The 26698-nt window shown below is 34.7% G+C and overlaps 1 protein-coding gene across 4 annotated transcripts; it reads left to right on the forward strand.

Annotated features, from left to right (window-relative positions):
- Positions 1-370: 370 nt before the first annotated feature.
- Positions 371-19789, forward strand: LOC101899972 (uncharacterized). Of its 4 annotated transcripts, none has more exons than XM_020036320.2 (5): positions 371-472; positions 16007-16400; positions 16474-16623; positions 18936-19072; positions 19144-19789. In XM_020036320.2, the coding sequence occupies exons 2-5, from the start codon at positions 16009-16011 to the stop codon at positions 19620-19622; spliced, it is 1158 nt and encodes a 385-aa protein (XP_019891879.2). In that variant the 5' UTR covers positions 371-472; positions 16007-16008; the 3' UTR covers positions 19623-19789. The 4 variants fall into 4 exon arrangements, with proteins under 4 accessions (XP_019891879.2, XP_058984700.1, XP_058984655.1 ...); XM_059128717.1 differs by lacking the exon at positions 371-472 and adding an exon at positions 9274-9670 and having other exon boundaries at positions 16477-16623; XM_059128672.1 differs by lacking the exon at positions 371-472 and adding an exon at positions 9274-9658.
- The last annotated feature ends 6909 nt before the right edge of the window (positions 19790-26698 follow it).

The raw sequence follows: 26698 nt of genomic DNA on the forward strand, positions 1-26698 counted from the left end.
AATGGCTAAATGGATGGAAACGTATTGTAGTCTCATACATACATATGTACAAACATTTTGGCGGTGGTGGTGGTAGCAGTAAATAGTATATTTTCGAGGAGATTGAGATTTGTAGGAAATTATATTGTATGCATAGTATTTGCTCTTTTTTTATAAGTGGTTTTTTCCTTCTCGTATTTACCTTAACCATAATACGTTGTTGGTTTTTGGACTTTTTTGGGTTTTTACCAATAACATCATTATTACTTCTCTGTCTGCTGCCAGCTCCAACATCATGATGTGATTTCAAGTTGCATTGTTGTTGTCTGCCAGCTCAATGTTCGAGTGTTTTGTATAAAACCATTGTGACCGGCAATTGGTGCCAACAGTTCAAAATTATACATCAGTTAAGGTAGTTACATCAACTGCCAAAATCTAAACTTTGTCATAAGGACTAAACACTCCTGCAAACGGTAGAGAGCAGCATCAGACAGTAAGTGTGTGTTTTAGTTTAATTCGAAATAGAAGTGTTTAGTTGTGGTAAATGAGAGCACGAAAGTGGAATGAATTATATACGAAGTGAATTAAAGTTGGAGATGTAATAACAATTGAGAAAAACACTTTTGAAAGTAAATGGAAAAGTTTTAACAGAGTAATTTAAAACTATTTCAAAATGTTGTGATTTTGGCAATGCTGGTTATTTGCATTACGAAATCTTGTGTAAAATTCCAAAAAGATATTTTGTGTTGTGACTTAAAAAAAATCAAAAAGGGATTTACATTCCATAAAAGAATAAAAAAAAAAAACAAAATAATTTTCAAGTTTTAAAAAACTTTCGAAAAGGTATAAAATCTACAGTTTGGATAAAACTGAGATAATATACAGCCTCGCAACTCATAAAAGAAAAAATGTCAAAACCATTTTCAAGTTTTTATGCTTTTCACCAAATAATTATGACTATAAAATACGAAAATATGTGTAACCCTACATTGAATAAGACCTGTTCCTTTATTGTACATGAGAATGAAGGTGTACTATGTCAAATCGGAATGCACTTGTATATAGGGGACAGACCCCAAGCCATTTTTTGTCAAGAATGTCTCTCTGTCACAACTTAACATGAAAAATTACCCCCAATTCGGTTGGGCGCGAAGATATCTTAAAAATTCTCTTTAATTTGCATGGAACCTCATATAGGGATAATGGCACAAATGGGCTTAAATAAACCCGGTTGGGAACCCGACATTCTAATGCACTTTTTTTAAAGGAGAGTCTCTATTTGATAAACCTTTGAAAATTTGGTTGGCTAGCGAGGAGAGAGCTTCAAGATCCTCTAAATGCGCATGGAACATCATATAGGGCCTTTAATAAAAAATTCACCATAGTCAACATTTATTGGGATGAAATCCTCTTTGTTGAGCATCCGAAATGTTGGCTAAGGGATAATTCGACGAGAGAATCTACATTTTAAATTTGCATATGAAGAAGTCATCCTCCCTTTATTTATTCACATTTAAATGATGGAGTGCTCTAACTATAGCCAATTGTGGTTTTCCAGTCAAATTTAAAGAAACCACGCTATGACGCTTGAATTCCATCACGAATAACTTTTTTTCTGAAAAATTCTCACCAAAATGCTTTTGTACGCTTGTAAACAATATAATGAGCTGTAACTGGAATAATTTTAACAGCTGTTGGACGAGGGGATTAGAAATGACAGCAGTCTAAAGTTGTTTGCAGTTTTTCCATCTCACCCTGTAATTGTAAAAAAATTATATGGCTCACTACACCCACAAGATTTTTTGAATATTTTCAAAATTGAAGATTTTCTGAATATTTAAAAAATCGAAGATTCCAAAAATTGCGATTTTGGCTTATAGAATCGAATTTCAAAGCACTGTACGATATAGCAATATAAGGTTTTTAACCTTAAGAGTCATTACACCGATTTTTATGAAATGTTAATAAAAAATACCGAAAAATGTTGAACATATTTTTATCCTTACAAAGTTTTAACCAGAAGCGAAAAATCTGAATCACTGTATTTTTTGCATGCTTAAAACTCTTCCACAAGTCAATAGCCCATACATATCTTGACTACCGACTTCATTGTTGGAAATAGAGGGCGTTAACCTTAATTAAGGTACTTCTTTCTATAGATTTTGAGTTTAATTTTTATTAATTTTGAGAGGGTGGGTAGCCCATTTGCAAAAGTATATAAACAATAAATTATCACTAATTATCAACGTCATTCCCATATAAAATCAATGGTATGACCCAAACAGCAGAAACCGCCACAACCAATAGTTTGTTTGGGAAATAGAAGGCCATATTTTTTGCCTTTATGTTGTCCATGTTCAAACAAACAATAATAACACAAAATCGAAAAACCGGTTTTAAAACTAACCTTGAAAATAAAAATTGGGTTATAACAAGCGTCTCTTCTTCACACCCCATGAATAACTAAAATTAACAATTCATTGAACCTAATGAATGAATTCACAGCGTGGTATGTGTATTTACATAAAGAGAAGGTAAAAGAAAACAAATACATATTTTTGCAATTTGCTTCTTTTTTGCGGTATTTGTTTATTTTAGCGTTCGCTACCATTTGCCATTTGCGAATAGTAACTAAATAAGTGAAAAATGTATAATCCAAGACATTTTTTTGGAATTGCTTAGGAGCATCGAAGGCATTTTCTTGTCAGGTATCCCTAAAATCCATTTAAAAATATATTTTGCCAGAAATCTAATTAATTATGTATGACAGTTTTTTTTTGGCATTCGAAATGAAAAATAAATATTTACCCAACGGATGTTGAGTTGGAGCAAAATACCTTCAATACAATATTGTCTTTTTCTTTCAAAATGAAAGAAAACTCCTCCGCAGGTATAAAAAATTAAAAGAAAAAAACACGAACAGGAAACCACATCAGTAGGGTATTGTATTAAAATTAAGGAATGTATAAAAATCTTATAAATATGGGAACGCGAAGGGAATTATTTCGGTTGGTTTAATATAATAAAAATATCTTGGAAAAAAGTTTATATTTATATCACGGTAGACAATGTATTTTGCAAGGAAGCCTTTTTTGCATGTCACCAGCTTTCGTTCTGTTTTTTTGCTTTTTTTTTTTTTCGATTTCCCTTGGGTGTGTGGGTATCTGAGGCTCTTTTGGCATACCAAACGAAAATGCCACTCATTCACCTACACAAACAAAAACCCCCACCCCAACCCAGCACGGACTGAAAGGAAGTTGACATAATGAAAATTAATCAGAAGTGAAAGATGCGAATACCATATACCCTGACACTGCCTGCCATATGGCATCTCAGAATTGGATTATTGTCAAGAATGTTAGATTTGACAATAAATTAAACAAAAACAAAAATCATACCAAAGTTGAGTTGCAAACCGAAAATGAAGAACGACTTTTTGCAAATTAAATGGAATTGTTTAACGGTAGATGGTAGGTGGAGGGAAAAGAGATGTCATCGTTTTTAAAGTAGAAGACAATTATTAGCCATATTGTGAGTGGAAGGAATTTCTCTATTGTGTTGTAAAACTTTTCAACGTTAATGTCAAAGTTGATGTAGAATTTGCGATATTAAAGTTGAATGAAATCTGTTGAAGATATTCCGGGAGAGAGTCAAAATTACGTACAAGAATGTAAAACGAAGGTATTTATATTATTCTTAATAAGGTGTCCTTATGTTAAGCAAAATTTTTCAATCAGAATCTCAAATGCTGTCACATTATTACCCAAAGCCTTGAATTAATGGTGTTACCGAAACTTAAAGGACAAGCAGTATGGAAACACTAATTTAAAAGGAATAACTAGAATTAACTTAAGCTTCGCGTGCTAGCGGACTAGCTGACTTGTTCATCACTAGTGAACAAAAAGCTCTTGCAATGAATGTGGAAGAAAGAAAAGGCATCCTCTTTTGCTAATAGGGTTTAGGTGAATTTAAGCTGACCTGAATTCCGGCAGTTCTCTTCAAGGATATTTCTTAAATACTGGGAACACTTACTTCCCAACTTACAGCAAATTCGGTTTGATAATGAGGATAAAACACAAAAAGATTTAAATTTGTCGGTACAGTTGTATGTTAACTTCACCAAAACGTGGACTTATATATCCCATTTTCAATACCAAAAGTCCTGCAGACCTAAACACATTTGAGTAACATTTTATCAACTTATTTCGTTCGGAAGCTACAGTAATTTCCACAGGCGGACGGGCTTATCTAAGTCGACAAAGATTTTTATGTTGATCAAGAGTCTTCTTACGAACGGAATGATACATTTAATATAAAACCCATACTGTGGTGGTATAAAAAATATGAATACCTTTTTTTCCTTGAATCTAGCACAAAGCGACATCTTACTATCATTAGCGTACCAAAAATGAAAGCTTTTCTGTTTTTCGTAGCGCACGACATCTTTTTTTTAATCTTATATGAAATAAAGCTTGTGCGCATGCGCAGAGGTTTAATTACAATTATTTTCTTAATTATAAAGATATCTATGAACGTTGCACAAAATCAAAGCATATTTTTAGGCATAACTGAAATATGCTTATTTGGCTTGCTATAATAAACATGCCAAAGACTAGATTATGATTTTATATCTAAATTTTAAAATAGCTACAGATTATTGTTGGGAGAGTATATATCTTGAATTGAAAAAAAAAAAAAAATAATAATAATAAAAATTCCGATTTATTAGTTTTCTTAAATAAATTGTGGTTCAAATTGTAAATGTAAGTTCATAATTTATGTAGGCTCTGTGGATATTTAGAGACGGTAAAAAAGGCCTAAAGGGGTTGGTTCAGGCAGCATATCGAATCTTATTTAACTCTTATTAAAAATGGATCAGATTCAAATGTTGTCATTGCCACTAATGTTACAGTACTTCTCGAAATTATGTTGTCTGAAGATTCAAATTCCTCTACTGATAAAATATTTGTTTGACCAAATATCACAACATTTTCATTTGCTATATTCGCAGTTCTTGGATATATGGTAGGTGAACTCATGACCTTCGAAACTAAAACTAAGATCCGACCCCATAGTTGCTAATCCTTTTCCTAGAAGGAGGAAATATACCAATTTTAAAGGCTCAAGAGATACCGAATTGAGTATTTTACTCCATATTTTTTGACTCTTGTGATGGCTTTTACAAAGTGTAAAGACTCTTACGCGAATAAGAATTATATTAACGATAGCGAGTGTTACCCCTGTTGGCATAACACATAATGACATCAAATTAATTTAGACAAATTTTATAGACGGTGTCTAGCATCGTTCCTACGGTACAAAGTATCCACAAAAATCCATTCAGCGGATTTTTAGTCTAGGGGGAAGAAATATTTTTTTTCTATTTTATATATGTCAATTGAAATTGTATTAGACACACGTGTATACAATCTTAATCTCAACAACATCGCCCAATTTATGGAAAATATTCATTCATGCATATGCACAATTTTGAAGTGTTAGCCGTGCTGTGACATCTCAGCTTACTTTCAATTTGAATTTTTTAGATTTCTTTTTAAGTTTGCCGTTTTGTCACTCACTCCTCAAATCAAAAGCCATGATGCAAGCTTCTTGTTTTTCATTATCAAATACCATCCCACGAACAACAAGACAACCAAAAACCTACACCAACGACAGATCATGACCCTTACAACACATGCTTTTGAGCGGTGACCAAATGCGTATCTCAATCCTATGAATCTCTAATGGCAACATTATTCAGACAAAAGCCAACAGCGCATGAGTTGGCTGTTTGGGTGCTGGCGAACGATAGATAGACCGGCCGACTGTTGGCAGAGCAAAAACCATTGAAGTAATCTTAAAGCGTCTGTCGGTCTATCTGTCTATTTGTCTATTGGACAATGAAAGAGCTATCACATGCTTTTATAAGAAACTTTTACTTTCATTTTTATCTGGTATTTTCTCACTTCTCTGCTTTGAACAGATAGACGAACGTATGTCTTGCTTTTGGTTACGTGTTTTTGTTGGTTGTTTTGCTTTTTGTTTCACTTAAGTCTTGGCCTTGTCTTTTAATAATAGTTTTAAAGTGATGCCCAAAATTTTTTTTCTGCTTTTTCTTTTACTTCTCGTGCTTTGCCTCCGTTTACCAAAGTTTTGGTGTGATACGCCAACCGAGCATGGCAGACCAACTTTTGTCTAACAAAAAACAGACACCACAATACATGTTGAGGAAAAACCATGTTTCAAGGATTTGGTTTCAGTGGAATTTTTCCAAGTAGTTTTCAAAAGGTTAATTAAATAAGCCAACCTCTGGGAAAATTTAAGAAACAAGACATTTTGTAAGAGTTGACGTTTAATAAATTATATCATCTATGCTTAAAAAAAGGTTCAATACAAACTAACTTTTCTAGTTTTTAGGATAATCAGATGTAATTAAAAGGGGAATCAAGTAGGGATTGTGCGTCACATGACTCGAAATCACTACGTGCATATGGGTTATAATAGCGTGTGATGTATGGAATTAATCAAATTAAATAAGTCAAACATTTGGAGTCATTCGTCCTCGTATTAGGCAGCGTAAAATATGCGACAATAATATAGCAAGTTTCCTGCCTACCACCTAAAATGGTAATTTTTTGACATCCCTGAATATTTTATGTGAAGAAGTTAATTGTTTGTTGCTAGGGTCTCCAAAATTATTCAAAAATTAAATTTCTGTGTTCCAAACTTAAAAATATTAAGAGATTTCGGTATTAAATACTTTAATAGCCTGGGACCGTGCCCCATAATTCCTATATTTTTACCATTTTATGTGGTCAAATACACTTTAAATTTTAGGCTGCCCTTCATGAGCCGCTTGACAAAGTCCTCACTAGTGTTTGCCTAAGACGCAAAAATGACGATAATTGAAAGTTGTCATTTTATGAAAGCTGTTCTAAAATTTGGACATGTATAAAACATTTTTTTAGAGAAAAGGCTCTAAACATTAAGATTCCAGAATATGGCTAGAACGTTTAAAAAGTTAATAATTGTGCGTCGATAGTTTATTAAAAATATTCTAAAATCTGAATATATTTTAAAACATTGTGCCGAGAGATGTTCGAAAGATTACGGTTTCTAAATATCTAGTTTGAATGCGAAATGTTTGCAAAGTGTTGGTAGGACTTATGGCTTATCTTAGTCTTATGTCTACCGATTTACAAAAGGTGAATTTTGAGCCAAGCAGAATCAAGAATGACCAATGTCTGAAATTTCGTTGAACATAATGTTTGAAATCAATTCAGGACAATAGAATAGATGGCCTAATCCTATTATATTCTACATTTAAAAAATCCCAAAAAAACTCATGAGTTATCGTTACACAGAGTTGTACCAAAATGTGGCCTGATATACACATAACGTTGCCAATACCAAATATTGCAAAATATCAATATTTGGATAAAGTTTCAAAGCCCCAACTTAACTAATACGAGATCCATCGTGATTTCAGCAGACGGTCAGAATTTTACCCTGATCCGATTGTGGCGAAAATGTTAGTGTCGATGAGCCATTACCACCAATTACGGACCCAAATTCCAAATATTTATTCATTTTGATAAAAAAAAGCATAACAAGTGGAGAAAGATGTGAATGTTTATAAGTGCGGTTGTAAGATTTAGAAGACTTTCCAAAAGAATTTTAGTTTTATTTAATTCTTTGGTTCCTCTTCTATTGAGCTTACGATCTCGTCACTTGGGTAAAAATGTTTTTTGTCATAGAAGTTATTTTTAAAATAACTTCTGGGGAGAATATCCCAGACAAAAAACAAGGGAACTGATGAGGATTGGTGGCTCTTTCCGAAACCTAGGTATTCCCTGCCTTACCCCCTGGTAAACATTACCATCGTTCTCCACTAATAAACAAACGTTGTTTTTATAAAAACAACAATAAAAGGGATAAGCCTGACCATTTTGCAACAACAAAAAAAAAAAAAAAATAGGACTAGAACTTTAAAAATGCCAATGATTGGGCGATACCGTTCAATTTCGATTTCAATGTGTCAAAACCCTTAAAATAAGTCATAAGGCCTATATAATGGTCTTATGAAAGAATTTGTACCGATATTGGAAAATATTGGTAGGCCTAGTTTCAATTGCCAAAAATGCTTTAAAATCTGGAAAATACAAATGGACAGCTGGGTGGAAGATATTTCAAATTTAGAACCAATTTAAAATAAATTTTGAGAAAAAAGTTATTTTATGAATTGGGAAATGCCGGTTGGAAATGGTGTTTAAACATTCAAATTTTCAAACATTAAGGTACGCCGTTATATGCGCACTTTACCTAAGCATGGACGGATATATTCAATACCAAACCTCTTTGGAGAACAATAAATTTCTATGTCAAATTTCATTCGAGTATCTTAAATATCTTGACAAGATATTTTGATTTCTTAAGACGGGAGAACGAACACCGTTATCTGAATTAGATTTTTTGGTGGGAGTAGGAGTCATACTGCCACTGTCTCTTTATACATAGACTTGTGTAAAATTTCATTGATGAGCATATCTTATAACACCCATAGTTGTAAGATTTTAAATACAAAGATGTTTTCTCATTAAGCTTTTTGGGATTTCTCTTTTTTTTTGGGAATCCCAAGCAAAGAAGCTTAGATATGACTCTTAAGTTCCCACCGAAAACTAATATAATGTTCCACTGTGTCTGATATGTTAACACTTAAATGCACTATATTTTTAATGCACTTACCTTGCAGTCTTTAATAGCAGACAATTAAGAAATTTCATAACCATATTAAATGTTACTCTAACTGTACGAGTTTTATAAGTTATGGTTATGTGAACATAAGTCCAATAAACCAAATGCAAACACTCGCTGACCACCATGCCATACAAAATCGGTCATGCAGAGAATTAGAGAAATTAATGAAGACACGAAAAAAAGAAAGAAATACCTCACATGGTATATTAACAATGAAATAACAGTCCACATGTTTCAATGGCATTATTAAAAAAAGATTATAAACATCAACAAGAAACAAACACCTCGAAGGGATTTATTATAGCCTTTATTTACCTCATGCCTTTAAGTACCAAATTACAAAATGTTACTACAATAAATGCGCCTAAAGTAGTAATACATCAGCGGTAATCTCTGCTGCCTCTGCTGCTGATTGTTTCCCTTCAACACAAATACTGAACAACAAAATGAGCATTACAATTTTTGCAGACCAACCAAAAAAAAAAAAAAAAAAAACATATAAAAAATATCAAACAACAGGCACGCAGGCAGTCAGGCCAAAACAGAAAAAAAAAAAACAAATTAAATACCTACTCTCCGCGGTGAGTGAGTGCAAAGACCAACAACCAACACAGTGATGTTGGCCAAATTCATTGCATTTCGTTTCAGTTCGACTCCAACATTGCCAAAGTGAAATTCTCTCACCAACTACCCCATCATCATCGTCAGTAACCAATTGATTCAGCGGCGGGCATACCGCTTTATATCGATCGATAACCGTTATTGATTGATTATTTTCTGTTCGTATATTCGTAAAATATTTCGTTGCTTTTGATCGGCGTCTTTAAGCAAAGTAAAGTTAGTAAAAACGGACAAAAACAAAAACTATTAAAACGGATAGAGATTAAACTTGAAAAGCCCACACAATAAAGATTTTCATAGTGTATGTGTGTATGTAAGTGCAAGTGTTATTTTGTGGTGATAGTATATTTATGCACATTTAAAAAGCGAAGCGCAAAAAAAAAACGAGTTACTAAAATTTGATTGCCATTGCTGAAGCAACGGGTGCAAGAGCCTTTGTTTAAACACAACGTTTAGTTGTCATATTACAAAAAAAATGAAAAAAAAAAATGGAATCAATATTTACAGGTTTTCAAGATCAGTTTTTGTATTTCTTATTTATGGGGCTCAGTTCCAAAATATAGGTTTACATTACATGTCATCTTGGTGGAGAGCTTAATGATCTGGAATTTGGAAAACCAAAAAAGAGACAGAAGCGCGCCAATATTAGTGGAAATAAAGTGTTAATTTGAATAAACCTAAATATTTACAACTTTTTTGCAATTTTCTTCGACCTCTCCGTGATGTACATGAATTAATTTATTTTTTATGCCGGACTTTAATCGGTCTTTAAAAAAACGTTATCCCCAAAATATTATATACAGTTTTATAATTTGGAATGGCTTAGGTTAGTTTAGGTTGAAAAGAGGGGCGAAAATCGCCAATCCTGGTGTGCGCTCAAGACTAAAGTTTAAGTATTTGCAAACGATGGGGATTAACATAGAAAATTCTGCAACGTTTCATTATTCCCCGCATGCCCTGCATAGGCTGTTTTCTGCACATCCTATCTTTTATGAATGAGTCTATAGGCCCAGGTGACCCGTAAGGATGCCTTTTACCCCACTAATCTATTTCTTACCTAGTATCAAGAGGATCTTCGTTTTCCCTCATTGGGATTCCCCATTAGATTTTTGTGGTCTTTGTCTTCATTGTTCCATAGGGATATGGGACGTTTTTTGCCCATGTCTTTAACTATAGACGTGGCGCATTTAAAGGCTTTGGATTGTCCAAGTTTACTATTGCTAATTCCCTTCCTGTTTACGAAAGAGAGAAAGTTCGCTATCTATATGGTACCTATATACAAGGTGAAATGAAAAACTGCAACAAAGTCAAACGCCATAATTTTTACATTTTTTTTTTTATTTTTTTTGAATAAAAGCAAAATATGTCGGAAATAGCATCAAATTTTAGAAAAAGTTTAGATTTGTTCGAATTGGTCACCTTTGGTACGTTACACGCTGCCCGAATGTTGTTCTGCGGTATTTTGTCCCATTCCAGCGCTTGCTTGAGGTGTTGGTATTTTTTAGAACCAACCTGACATTCCAAAATGCTCCAGACAAAATAGTCCAAGAGATTGGTATCCGGAGATTTTGATGGCCATTACATTTTTAGCTGACCTCTTTGGCAAGTAAACACGGTCATTTTGTTTGTTTATAAACTGCTGGACAACGAATGTTTTCTCATCGGAGAAAACCAAATTCGGCAGTTCAACACTTTCGGCCAAGCGAAGCAACTCTTGCGACGCAGGTTTCGATCAAGTAGCTTCTTTACTTTTCGAACCATTTCTGCTGAATAACTTTTTTCTGGAAAATTCTCACCAAAATGCTTTTGTACGCTTGTTAACAATATCATGAGCTGTCACTTGAATAATTTTAACGGCTTTCGGACGAGTGGCTTAGAAATGACAACAGTCTGAATTTGATTGCAGTTTTTTCATCTCATTGCAGAAGACCTCAATCTATTCAATACTTTAAAAATTGGACAAGGAGTTATTTTCCAATCAGGTCAGGTTATCTCTGACATCAGAAATTTTTTCAAAGTAATATCCTGTATTTCAAATCCTTCGAAGGCTGTCTTTATTAACCCCCCAGAAATAAAACTTACGAATATTAACCCTTGCGTATTTTTTTATTATTAATTGCACTAAATAATTAAAGATACTTTTTGTAAAAATATAATAAAACGAATAGAAAAACAAGTAAGCAAAGGCTACAGTCGAGCGGGGCCGACCGTTGAATACCCTACAACACTATAATAAACGATACAGTTTATATAGGCGAGATACTCGAAAGAATTCCACAAGATATTGTGACAAATAATAAAAGAAAACCATCAGGTTCCGTTCTCTAATTTTCGAATAATAGCAACTTAAACTAATTTGCTCATTTCCTAGATCTGGAACCAATATTTCCCAAAGACTTATAATCTCTCAGAAGTGGCAAAAGATTAACATTTATTATTGGTTTTTGACTGAAACGCATCTATATGAGATTCAGACATTTGACTATATTCTTCAACGAAATCAGCGTTAACGAAATAGTCGGAACTGCCTCTTTCCTGTATTTGTGAATTCTCCAAAAAGTCACTGGAATTGACATTTCGTATTTTGTCTACAAAAGTTGGCAAACTATTTCACACATTGAATATTTTTGGATGGCTATCCAAAACTGCTTGGCTTTTGCAATGACCGGTAACACCCATTCAAATGTGCGTGAGGATCGGGCGATAATTACGACCAGCTGACAATTTTGCAGTTTTGTTGGTCCATTTCAACCGCTAAATATATGACGATCATCTCCAAAAAGAGTAGACTTATATTCTGAGCCTCATTTTATCCCCATGCAAAATTTCGTAAGGATCGGGCCATAAATGCGATATGTATATGATATTTGGATATCCTAACTACTTAGTTTTGTTAGCTGTAGAAATATTACCAAATGTTTAATTCAAAATGAAAATATACCAAAAATATGACAAAAATTGAAAAAATATGAGAAAATTTTACAAAATCAATATTTTCATCTTTAGAGAGATATTTTTATGCGATTTTTTAGACGTTGTTTCGTTCCTGCCAAGAGGCCATTCTGAATTAATGAGAACTGTCGAAATTAGTTCAGCCGTTCTCGACATATAAGAGATCTTTCAAGCATATCTTCTTTGATAGACATATATATCGCACATATTTTGCTATATATCTGATTTCTTGGATGTTAACATCAATGTAAAGATCAGAAGTAACCTTGTCATGGCTTTGTGATTTCGCTGGGATTTAAAATATTCGCGGTTTAATGAAAAATTTTGAATTTTTTCAACACAAAAGATATGGTCTATTTTACCCGCTAAATATTATCCGATGACCACCCAAATTGGTAGGCCGCCCTTAACTCTAGCTACATGCGAAATTCCGCGTCGATTGGTCTATAATTGCGACCTGTATAGCTACTACAAAATCCGACATTTTTTCAGTATTTGATCCATTTCAACCCGTAAACATTTGGCGATCATCTCCAAAAGAAATAGGCTTCTATTCTGACCTTAACCCCACCTTCGTGCAAAATTTCGTAAGGATCGGGCCATAATTGCGACGGACATACATAGCTAGATCAACTCAGCTCGGCGAGCTAGGAAGATTCATATATACTTTCCTATGTGGGAAATCAATATTTCGAGGTGTTACATAATTTTTGGCCCAATCAAATTTATAATACCCCCAACACATAGTGTTGTAGGGTATAACTATACGAAACTACACGGTAAATGAATTCTTGCATAGAGGGTAATTCCCTTCATCCTAAATTTCTGCAAAATCCTTTCCGCAATTTCAAATCTCTTGGAGCCTTTTTAAATTAAAACACACCCAATTACAACTGCCGCTCTTGTCTGCATGAAAATCTTTTGGTTTTTATTTCCACTTTGGGCCCTCTTATGTTGAATGAAAGCTTATTTCCTGCCGACCTTGTGCAATAAAATGTAATGCTTAGAGATAGACTTATACACGCTTTAGGAATAATCGCTTGACAGATAGTTTTTTTTTTTTCATACATGTATATCTACAACACCAACCATATGCACATTTACAACGCTTTGACGTGGCCAAAACAAACAGAGATCAACAGGCACTCTTTTTTTTGGAAAATGATGCTGGTGATTCGTTATGGCTTAAAACGAGTTGTTAAGCAGCTTGCCTGCGTTTTTGTGAGTAAATCGTTTTGTTTTTTCATTGATCTTATTTGTATGCCTGGGCGAAGAAAGTGTGTCAGGTGGTGGTGCATGAGTCCATGTATATATGAGTGTTGGGGCACCGCACCACCACCATCGAACACAATCAAACTTACACATCTCCTGACAACAGCCCATGAGCTCTGCAACAGCAAGCTACATCAATCGCAAGCGTAGGCATAACGATGTCTAAGTTTGTCAACGATTTCAGTCGCACCAAATGTACAATGCCATGGAAAGAAATCGACTGACAACTTCCACTTGGAAACTTACAGCAGCGCATATCCGCCGCATTTTAATTTCATGAAAAAAAAAATCTAGAAAAAAAAATTCAAATATGTTCGCTGAAATTTATGTTGTTGTGATCGAAGTGAAAACCAGACGTATCACTTCCAAAAGCCAAAAGGCACACAAACCATTTTAAACTCTATTACAAATAGTTTCAACGCCAACGACAACAACAATGGCATGAAGTTATTTTTTCACCAGCATCATCAACAAACACCGGTTTTGGCCAAAGTCAAAATGTGATTAAACTTTATTAGAAATCAATTAAATTTATGCATATAATCAAGTCGAGACAAATGTTTTGTTGTTATTTTTATTTATTTTTTTTTTGTTTTGTTGATTTTGTGCTGGGAAAGTTTTTGTCTCTCTGGCCACAACTGGAGAAGGTGGGGAATAGGGTAGATATTCAGACAGGCAGACTGGCTGAGTCGAAGATGTCGTGTGTGTTGTGATCAAGAGAAAATAACAAAAATGAAATGCATACTTTATCTCTGGTATTAAAAAATAGAAATGATTTATGTTCAAAACAATTGGTAATTGAAACCGAAAATAAATTTTAGTTAAATAGAAGAGAAATTTCTCCAAACAATATATTTTTGTATTCTGTCCAATGAAGATGAGACCAAGTAATCTAATACAATTGCAGAATATTTTTTGGAAAATGTGTCTTTTGCCATAAACCTTAAATTGAAATATTATTGAAAAATTTTACCAAGCAATGGTAAGGCAAAGTCAAAAAAGGTTCAAATATTTTTGATATGTTTGTAGTTCCTAAAACTATGATTCAATGCATATATCTGTAATGCTATTATGGCCAAATGTCGAAGTAGCATCAAATTTTAGAGTAAGTTTAGATTTGTACGAATTGGCCACCTTTGACACGAATTATGGCTTTCAAACGGCCAATGAAACCGTTACACGCTGCCCGAATGTTGCTTTGCGGTATTTTGGTCCATTCCCGGCGAAGCGCTTGCTTGAGGTGATCGACACTTTGGTATTTCTTAGTGCCACCCTTGCTTTCCAAAATACTTCAGATACGATAGTCCAACAGATTGGTATCCGGAGATTTTGCTGGCCATTGTGCGGTGGAAATGAAGCGAGGAACATCGTTTTGTAACCATTCTTGGGTGGCGCGTGCTGAGTGCGATGGTGCTGAGTCCTCTTGGAATGTCCAAGGACTTCGGCCAAAATGTTTGCCCAAGGCTTTAATACACCGTCCAGAACATTTTAGCGATAATTTTCAACATTTATTCTGACGCCACGGTCGATTAATACGAGCGGAGAGCGACCATCGGTTGTTATGGCGGCCAACACTATCACCATGGCCGGCGCTTGAGTTCTGGTGGCCAACCGAAGGTGCACATTTTCAGCTGACCTCTTTGGAAACGAATGTTTTCTCATCGGAGAAAACCAAATTCGGCAGTTCACCATTTTTGGCCAAGCGAAGCAACTCTTTAGCTCTTTTGAGTCTATTTTCTTTCTGTTACGGTGTAAGTTCTTGCACTTTTTGCAATTTCAATGACTTTACCCCGAGCTCAGTTTTCAATATTTTCCGAATGGTATATTTCGATATGTTCCGCTCACCATCTATTTTTCGGACACTGCGATGCGGGTTTCGATCAAGTTGTTTCTGTACTTTTCCAACCATTCCTGCTGATGTAGCTGTGTTTTTCCGTCCACTTCCTTGACGTCGAGCGGTAAGGAGCGATGGTACAAGACACAATAGATATATTCACAATTAAATGCTGGAGTGCACTAACGATTGCCACTTGTGGTTTTGCCGCCAGATATAAAGAAATCACACTATCACGCTTGAATTCCATCACGAATAACATTTTTTGTGGAAAAATCTCACTATAATACATTGGACGCTTGTAACCAATATAATGAGCTGTCACTGGCATAATTTTAACAGCTGTCGGACGAGTGGCATAGAAATGACAACTGTCTGAAATTGGTTGCAGTTTTTTTATCTCACCCTGTATATACCTTATTGCATTGGAATATTCCCAAAAATATACTAAGTTTATAGTTGTTTAAACTTATTATTCCTTCCGATCTTATTAATTATATTTTCATTATTATTTTCCTGTATTATAAATATATTATTAAATTAAATTAGAATTTTTATTAATTTCAATTATTTCCCTTCATATTTTTCCAGAGATGGATATGAAACCAATTGGATTTTCATTATTAATAACAACCGTCCTCTGTGCAACCATCTTAATTGGGCAAATATCAGGAGAAGCTTTACGTTTGCCGGACCAGCAGAGCCCTGGTGAACAGCAGCAGGCACAGACGCTTAACTTCAATCATGTCCAACAGGTTTATCAACCACAACCGCAGCAACAACCCCAACAACAGGCCCAGCAAACACCACCCAGCGGCGGTGAGGGTCGTTCTTCCATATTCGACATATTCGGTTTAGGTGGTGGTGAAAGTGATCCCTATTTGGCCCGAACTAATTCCAATTGTTTGACTGGCGATCTATCGGAATGTTTTAAAAATCAAGCCCTATCAAGTTTTGATGAGATCTTCTATCGCAATAGTTATCCGTAAGTTGAATTGGATATTGAAATGGCAATGGAATCGATTTTTATGTGATTTTTTTATTTTCCCTTCTTAAAGCAGTTTAACAGAATTTGCTCGCATTGTGCGTCTGCCAGAGACACAACAGCGTTCATTGTTGAGCGAGCCATTTGAATATTCTGAGGAGCCACGCAATGATGACAGCGACTGGGATCAAATGGTGAAATATGCCCTAAGAAGGGCCGAAAGGTAAGTTTCTTTAAATTAAGATTTAAGTAAAAAATCAAATATTTTTATGACTACATATTTCTCTTTGTTTAAATAGTTCATCTACTAGAACATAATTTTGTGGTAATGTTTTTTTGCTCTGTAAACTTCAGCTGTTCCGTCAAAAATTGCTTAAACAAATATGACATTTAACATATTTTTCTACAATGTGGCCACCTTTTTCTCAGTTGACTGTTTATTTTCACCCACTATCATTGCAAAAATATAAAATATTATTTCTACAATATTTCCTTACACATAAGACAATGAAAATATTGTACATATTCTTTAAATCACACCACTATGTAATAATGATGTCATATTAAAGTGTACAAAGTCTCTAGGGATTGCAGAAAACTTTGTTACTTATTTTGCGATACACGTCTGACATACAAACAACCGAATTTCGCATACATAATTAATGGTATGTGCGTACAAAGTTAGTGTCTTTAGAAAACTTTGTTTTCAAAATATTCTTAAGTATCATGTCAGGATGAACAAAATTTGCAATTCCGATTACGACTTTAAAGTGATTATTAAGTTTAAGCAATAAAGGGGGACCTTTAGCAATTAATCCTAAAGATATGCATAATTTTTACATCAAAGGGAGGAACTACAAGATATAGTGGTCTTTCGAGTAAATTACCCTTATTCAGTGATTGGAACACAAAAAGGAAGATATAAAAAATAATTTCAAAAAACTGTAGAATTTTTATATTTGTCTGTAGCCTTACTTGCAGGGTTGAAGCATTTCAACTTCTAAGTCCATAAATGGCATAATACAGTTAATTGGGGTAGAAAGTGTCTTAATTTCGTCAGTACTGCCATATAGAGACTATATCAAAATCTGCAGTGAAATTGATCACCAAGCAAGTAAAAAGGAAGTTAAAAAAAACCGGGCCGAACTTTGAATACCCTCCACCATTTGGGACGAATTAGGCAATTTTCAAAAAAAAAAAAAAAAAAAAAAAATCCATTCAATATTCTGTTAAAATCTTCAAAATACGGAATATGGGAAGGTGCCGATATTTGGGGGACATTGAAAAGTGTGGCTATATATATATGCCGATATTTGGGGGATATATAGACAATTCTCTTTCAGGGTGAAAAGTACTCACAAAGAACTCCTTGCGATGAATTTCAGAAAGTTCGATTGAAAAATGTGTGTAAAATAATCAAAAATCCGGAATATCGGGATGTGCCGTTATATGGGGGATATACGATATCGTGGACCTATATAGCCAATTCTATGTCAGGGGGTAAATTACTCATAAAGAACTCCTTGTGTGCAATTTGAGCCAATTCCATTGAAAAATGTGGTTAAAATCATCAAAATACAGAATATCGGGGTGTATCGTTGTATGGGGGCTATACGATGTCGTGGACCGATATAGCCCATCTTCAAACTTGTCCTGCCTGCAGACAAAAGACAGATCTGTGCAAAATTTTTGCTTCGTATCTTAATTCGTTTTGACTGTAGCGTGATTACAACAGACGGACATCCGGGCATGGCTATATCATCTTAGAATTTTACGCTGATCAAGAATAGATATACTTTGTTGGGTGTAAAATTATTAGAGTTACAAACGGAACTTAATATACCCTCCATACTATGTATGGTGGAGAGCATAAAAATCCGCTGGTAATAGGTAGAAACTATTAGGGTCTATATTCGAACTTGAAGTCCCTACAGACAAAAGACATATATGTATGTATAAAATTTCATTCCCCTAACCTAAATACTTCGGTAGATAGAGGGATTACAACAGATGGATGGGCGGACATTGCTAGATCGTGTTGTAATTTTTACTTTATGGGGTCGAAAATGGTTCTTTGAAACAATTACAAATGAAATAACAAAATCAATAAAGTTTTACTTCCATACAATAATTTTAAGTTTTAGCTAATGCAGAAACGTATGGCGAATATACCTCATATGTACTCGGAAATTAGAAATTTTTTGTCGAACATTACTAATTTTTTATTTAAAAAACCAAAAACTGATTTATTCTAAATAATAAAAGTTGCAGATGTTGGATTACTAACACTGCTTTGAAACCCAATCTAATATATCCACACACGAAATTGTGCAGCCTATAGTCGCAGAGTCTGCCTAATGGGATTTTAATATTAATAAATTATACTTTATGATAGGAAAATTGTTAAGACGACAACACTGTTAAAAGTTTAGTTAAATAATAAAATGTAACACAAGATTTACGACGTTTATATATACTACTAAAAAACTACATTAGACAAACTATTAATATATTAAATTTTTAATTTTTTTATAGATTTATTAAATCCACTGCCTTGGAAGTTGAAGTACCAGAAGAACTCACCGAAGCCGGGCGCTATGAAGCACGTTTCATTGGCAATGACATTGATAGTGAATTGGATATTATTGAAGAGAAACATGCTTCAACCTTGAGTAAGTGTTGCAACACGTCAGTCTACTTTCAGACATATAAAGTAACCACATTTTCTTTGCCTCTCCTTTAGAACGCAAGAAGTTGAAGAAATTGATCATCCCCTTGTTGTTGGTATTGAAAATCTTCAAGCTGAAATTGTTGCTCTTCCTGCCTTTCATTTTGGGCATTGTTGGTCTGAAGAAAGTTCTCAGTTTGGCTGCCATTATTTTGCCCGGTGTCTTTGCTTACTTCAAATTCTGTCGTCCTCCTGGTGGTCATCAAGGCGGTGGTCTGTTCTCTGGTTTATTTGGTGCCAAGGAATCGTTCACTCAGTATTCGCCCCAAGGTGTTGGTCCAGCTACCTACTACCATCATCATGATCATTATGAACATGGTGGCTACAGACCCGAACCTCAATTCTCCAAACCCTATGGAGATTATTACAGCAAGAATTATCAAGAAAGTGGTTCGGCTAACACGGTTAGCTTTGGTAATGCCCAAGATGCTGCTTATTCCGGTTATTATGGCAGAAGTACTGGCAAAGATATTGAAAGTACCCAAAAGAGTTAAATTTGAAGGGAGAAAATGCGTATGCGCATTTTCTTTTTGTACTGGCCATGAATTTTGTTGTTAGTGCAACATTTGTTAATAATACATTGTTAAATTGTTTTGCTTTGTTTAGATCATTTCTATATCATATTTATTTAATGTTGTTTTGATAAACATATTTATTTATATAGCTTTTTTATAAAAAAAAATAAAAATTAAAAAAAAAATATATTTTGGGTCCATTCAGTTTGCAGGCAACTCGAAATCGTAAAGAAAGTTTCACATGTACCTATCAAATGTTTAGGGTGTATTTATAAGCAAGTCATAACAGTTAAAAGTAAACTTTAGACCCTTCGAGAGTTTTCTTTCACTGTCAGTAGTCGATCTTGAAACTCTGCATTCTCTAGACAGTTTCCTATGTACACGTACAATACCTAATATTTCACATTTGTTATTATACATTTGACATTTTTGTCATGAAGCAGACTATTGCATTTTGTATATTACAAAGCAGTAAAGAAAAGCCAAAATTCGGGCAGGGCCGACTTTTTGATACCCTACATCCTTTTGCTTATTTTGTAGACCTAACCATAACAAATAAACGTTTTTCTGGGGATTATGTGAGAACTAAATCATACCAACTATGACTGAAGCTATATTTTAAAGTTGGGAAGAACTTATATATGGGCAGAATATCCTCCTCTGAGTAGATCTCTACTAAATTCGCGGAGGAATTTGAGTATGAACCAATATTCATCAAAATCCATCCTATTTGAAATGATATTACACTTTTTAGGCTCAATAAAAGTGATATCGGAAGAAGATATATAGGGTGAAATGAAAAAACTGCAACCAAATTCAGATTGCTGTCATTTCAAAGCCACTCGTCCCACAGCTGTTAAAATTATTCCAGTGACAGCTAATTATATCGGTTACAAGCGTACAAAAGCATTATAGAGTGAATTTTCAAAAAAAAAAAAAAAAATCGTGAAAAAAATCCTTGACATCGGGCTACGCTAACAGTATCACGGTAACGAGCGATGGCACGAGACACAAAACATTTATTCACATTTAAATGCTGGAGTGCTCTAACGATAGCCACTTGTTCTTTTGCAGCCAAATATAAAGAAATCACACTATCAAGCGTGCGCGATGTCAAGGAAGTGGACGGAAGAAAACAGCTACATCAGCAGAAATGGTTCGAAAAGTAAAGAAGGGACTCCTGCGTCGCATTGGCCGATTAATGGCTCGTGAGCTGAACATATCGCAATATTTCATTCGGAAAATATTGAAAAATTAGTTCGGGATAAAGCCATTGGAATTGCAAAAAGTGGAAAAATTTACACCGCAATATAAAGAAAATAGACTGAAAAGAGCTAAAGAGTTACTTCGCTTGGCAGAAAGTGGTGAACAACCGAATTTGGGTTTCTCCGATAAGAAAGCATTAGTTGTTCAGCAGTTTGTAAATAAACAAAATTATCGTGTTTACTTCCCAAAGCGGTCGGTTGGCCACCAGAACTCAAGCGCCGGCCATTATGATGGTGTGGGCCGCCATAAAAGCCGGTGATCGCTCTCTGCTCGTATTAATCGGACGTGGCATCAGAATAAATCCCGAATATTATCGCGAAAATATTCTGGAGGGTGTATTAAAGCCTTGGGCATGAAACATTTTGGCCGCAGACCTTGGACATTCCAACAGGACTCAGCACCATCGCACTCAGCACGTGCCACCCAAGAATGGTTACAGAATGATGTTGCTTGCTTCATTTCCAGCGCAAATCTCCGGATACCAATCCGTTGGACTATTGTGTCTGGAGTCTGGTTCACCTCAAACAAGCGCTTCGCCGGGAATGGGCGAAAATACCGCAGAGCAACATTCGGGCAGCGTGTAACGGTTTCATTGGGCTTTTGAAGACCATAATTCGTGCCAAATGTGTCCAATTCGAACAAATCTAAACCTATTCTGAAATTTGATGCTATTTCCTACATTTTTCGCTTTCATTCAAAAATTAAAAAACAAAAATTAGTAAAAAACAAGTAAGCAAAGGCTACAGTCGAGCGGGGCCGACCGTTGAATACCCTACAACACTATAATAAACGATACAGTTTAGATAGGCGAGATACTCGAAAGAATTCCACAAGATATTGTGACAAATAATAAAAGAAAACATCAGGTTTCGTTCTCTAATTTTCGAATAAAAGCAACTTAAACTAATTTGATCATTTCCAATTTATTGGTAGATATTGCACTTAAATGGTCTTCCTAGATCTGGAACCAATATTTCCCAAAGACCTACAATCTCTCAGAAGTGGCAAAAGATTAACATTTATTATTGGTTTTTGACTGAGACGCATCTATATGAGATACAGACATTTGACTATATACTTCAACGAAATCAGCGTCAACGAAATAGTCGGAAGTGCGTCTTTCCAGTATTTGCGAATTCTTCAAAAAGTCACTGGAATGGACATTTTCGTATTTTGTCTACAAAAGTTGGCAAACTATTTCGCACATTGAATATTTTTGGATGGCCATCCAAAACTGCTTAGCTTTTGCAATGTCCGGTAACCCCCATAATTACGACCTGCTGACAATTTTGCAGTTTTTTGGTCCATTTCAACCCCTAAATATATGGCGATCATCTCCAAAAAGAATAGGTTTTTATTCTGACCCTCATCTTATCTCCATGCAAAATTTCGTAAGGATCGGGCCATAAATGCGAACTGTATATGATATCCTGATATCCTAACTACTTAGTTTTGTTAGCTGTAGAAATATTACCAAATGTTTAATTCAAAATGAAAATATGCCAAAAATATGACAAAATGGAAAAAATATGAGAAAATTTTACAAAATCAATATTTTCATCTTTAGAGAGATATTTTTATGCGATTTTTTAGACGTTTTATGTTTCCTGCCAAGAGGCCATTCTGAATTAATGAGAACTGTCGAAATCAGTTCAGCCGTTCTCGACATATAAGAGATTTTTCAAGCATATCTTCTTTGATAAACATATATATCGCACATATTTTGCTATATATCCGATTTGATGGATGTTAACATCAATGTAAAGATCAGAAGTAACCTTGTCATGGCTTTGTGATTTCGCTGGGATTTAAAATATTCACGGTTTAATGAAAAATTTTGAATTTTTTCAACAAATGGTCTATGGTCTATTTTACCCGTTAAATATTATCCGATGACCACCCAAATGGGTGGGCTTCTTGCCAGCCCTAAACTCTAGCTACATGCGAAATTCCGCGTCGATTGGTCTATAATTACGACCTGTAAAGCAAGTGCAAAATCAGAAATTTTTTCAGTTTTTGGTCCATTTCAACCCCTAAATATTATGCAATCATCACCAAAAGAAATAGGGTTCTATTCTGACCCTAGCCCCACCTCCATTTTAAATTTCGTGAAGATCGGACCATAATTGCGACCTGTAGAGTGATTACAAATTAACATGGACAGACGGACAGACGGACGGACGGACATACATAGCTAGATCGACTCAGCTCGGCGAGATAGGAAGATCCATATATACTTTCCTATGTGGGAAATCAATATTTCGTGGTGTTACATAATTTTTGGCCCAATCAAACTTATAATACCCCCAACACATAGTGTTGTAGGGTATAAAAACATTACGTTCGGCCGGGCCGAACTTTTAATACCTTCCACCTTAGGGTAAAAGAAACATTAGAACCCATTGTGACCCACAAATACCTATTTTTAAACATATTGTCGCAAAATATCGAATATCGGGAGGTACCGCTATATGAGGCTATACAAAAACGTGAACCTACATATTCAATGTTGCGGCAACGGAGCTAGAACCCATTGTGACCCACAAATACCAATTTTTAAACTTATTGTCGCAAAATGTCGAATATCGGGAGGTACCGCTGTATGAGGCTATACAAAAACGTGAACCTACACATACAATTTTTTGCCACCGGAACCCATTATAAGCAACAAATACCAACTTTTAGACAAATCCGTAAAAAAAATGTGGCAAAAATCATCAAAATACCAAAAATCGGGAGGTATCGTTATATGGGGGCTATACCAAAGCGTGGAACCATACATACAATATTTCGCCACAGCAGCCAGAACACATTATGACCAACAAATACCAATTTTTAGTCAAATCCGTGAAAAAATGTGACAAAAATCAGAATATCTGGTGGTACCGTTATATGGGGACTATACCAAAAATTGGACGGATATATCTCACTTTCAATACCAACCATTCTAGACATAATACAAATTGTCCTGCTAAATTTTGACGCTCTACGTGAAATAATGTGGGCTGTATCGTGATTTCAACAGTCGTTAAATCGACTTAGAATTTTATGCTGATTATGAATATATATATATATATATTCTTTATGGGGTCTACGACGAATATTTAGGGATGTTACAAACGGAATGACAAATTAATATACCCTCCTTTCCAAGGTGGAGTGAAAAAATTTAAAAATTATGGCGTTTGACTTTGTTGCAGTTTTTTTATCTCACCCTGTATTTGATATATTTCCCTGAATATAGTTGTTACCAAGTGCATATTTCGAGTGTGAAGGACAAAATTAACAAATCGGATGAACAATATATATGGGAGCTGTTGCTATATCCGAACTAATTTCGATCAGATAGACGGAAATGCAAAAATCGACTCAGAATGTAATTCTATGTACATCATCAAAAGGATCACCTATGCAGACCATCAAAAGGAAAGAGTCGATCTCGCCTCCTTCTCTATGTTACAAACTAATGCTCAAAGACATAATACCCTGACCACATCGTGGTGTAGGGTATACAAAACGTCATTCTTCCATTTGATAATCATTGTTATTCGTGCATATTTCGAGTGTGAAGGACAAAATTAACAAATCGGTTGAACAATATATATGGGAGCTGTTGCTATATCCGAACTAATTTCGATCAGATAGACGGAAATGCAAAAATCGACTCAGAATGTAATTCTATGTACATCATCAAAAGGATCACCTATGCAGACCATCAAAAGGAAAGAGTCGATCTCGCCTCCTTCTCTATGTTACAAACTAATGCTCAAAGACATAATACCCTGTCCACATCGTGGTGTAGGGTATAAAAAACGTTATTCTTCCATTTGATAATCATTGTTATTCTTTTAAATTGTGTGTGAAGCAACAAATTTCTTGTAAATGGAAATTAGATGTAATTAATTTTTAATTTCTTTGAAAATATGACAGACCATGTGTTCGCATACACACACACACACACACACACACATAATTATAACCTCTGTAAATTAATGTACTTGGATTAAGAAGCTAATTTTTTTCTCCTTATTTTATTTCGAATATTTCGCACAACATTTTCTTCTACCAACTGAGGAATAATAAATAGACCAATTTAAATAATTACAAGAAATTTATATGACATTGAATTTTTTTACGGTCTTGTCTGCATTCATGGGACATTACATAAATTGCACTCATTCTCTCTCTTTGCCCTTCGGGAAACTGAAGTACTAATAAATTTTCTTGAGAATCGTTGTAACAAGCGAGCTTTTTTCTTTCTTTTACAAGAAACGATACAAAAAAGAAGAGGAAAAAATTGACGTATATATCTTGGCCTTAAATTTTTAACAAGGATTTTATGTTATAAAAAATTGTGAGTGTTCTAGATTTGGTTGGAGGGGCAACAAAGGGGCGGGATACATTTAAAATGCTTTAATTCATTCACTTGAAGAATTGAGTTTTTCTGTGGTTTTATGTTTGGCGTTTATATAATGGCACAGTGAGTGAAATCCCTGATGGCATATTAGGAAAAAATCTATTTCGTGTGAATTTGAAAATTTGTTTAGAATCTATGCGTTTATGAAAATGCGATATAATTTTAAGATAGCTTTCGCGTGCTCATATCATGTGAGGAAATGGTTGAATACAAGTAAGCAATGACTGTAGTCGTACGACCTAGGTATAAGAAGATTGAAAATTAAGATCTTTCAGAAAATTAAATAATGGATATTTTGCCATATAGTTTTTATCGGTTACGAACTGAAATTCCAAATTGTAGCCCCATTCTATGGAGGCATTCTCAACCCCGGTTCTACTATGAATATTTTGGTCAAGGTGTGTTCCAAATTTTAATATGAAAAAATATAACCTAAAATGAAAACCTATATTGCAAACCCAAGAATTGACTTATTTTGGAAATTTCAGCTAAGATCGTCTACATTTCGAATATAAGCTTTAACAAATATTTTTTATGCCCTGAGCCATATGGCTAGAGAGGTTATATATCATTTGCTGCGTACAAAATGTGCTTCATCGAAATAACGATTTTAGACCCTATCTCAATTTGGAGCAAATCCGTTTCTCGAAGGTAGTATCCGATTTGACCAAATTTGGTACATCGCAATTTTATTATCAAACTTAGATCGTGTTCTGAGAAGGGCAGTATCGGTCCACTTGTTCTGGTATCATCCCCATAAAAGGTCAATAATTTCAAAAAAAAAAAAAACATTTTGCTGCACCGAAAGAGAAAGGTGCTTCAACTTTGCAAATTTTAATATTTCCATCAGTGCTATTTCAGGTGCGACAATGGACAAAATCAGTCCACTTTATCAAGTACCTCCTTCCCCTAGATTCAAAATTTTGAATTATTATAACTCTTATGAAATGTGATGTAAGAGTCCGTCCTCAATATTTCTATCAGCGAACCATTCCTTTTGGTACCTCCTCCACAATGGACAATTTTTGGATAACCAAAACTATTATAAAATCGAAAAATGGCATCCGATACTCTTTACACATCCCATTATTATACCCTCCACCTTGGAAAGGAGGGCATATTGACTTTGTCATTCCGTTTGTAACATCCTTAAATATTTGTCGTAGACCCCATAAAATATATTTATTCATAAGAAGCATAAAATTCTAAGTCGATTTAACGATATCCGTCTCTCTGTCCTTCTGTTGAAATCACGATACAGCCCACATTTTTTGACGTAGAGTGCCAAAATTTAGCAGAGCAATTCGTATTGTGTCTAGGATGGTTGGTATTGAAAATGAGATATATCGGTCCACGTTCTGGTATAGTACCC

This window comes from Musca domestica, unplaced genomic scaffold (assembly GCF_030504385.1).
Source record: "Musca domestica strain aabys unplaced genomic scaffold, Musca_domestica.polishedcontigs.V.1.1 1, whole genome shotgun sequence".
Classification (NCBI taxonomy): domain Eukaryota; kingdom Metazoa; phylum Arthropoda; class Insecta; order Diptera; family Muscidae; genus Musca; species Musca domestica.

What these genes read in the sequence shown, in the direction of transcription:
- LOC101899972 (XM_020036320.2), top strand. Translation starts at nt 16,009, where the DNA reads ATGGATATGAAACCAATTGGATTTTCATTATTAATAACAACCGTCCTC. An exon ending in GCCCTAAGAAGGGCCGAAAG is followed by an intron (nt 16,624 to 18,935) that starts GTAAGTTTCTTT and finishes ATTTTTTTATAG; the next exon opens with ATTTATTAAATCCACTGCCT. An exon ending in GAAACATGCTTCAACCTTGA is followed by an intron (nt 19,073 to 19,143) that starts GTAAGTGTTGCA and finishes CCTCTCCTTTAG; the next exon opens with AACGCAAGAAGTTGAAGAAA.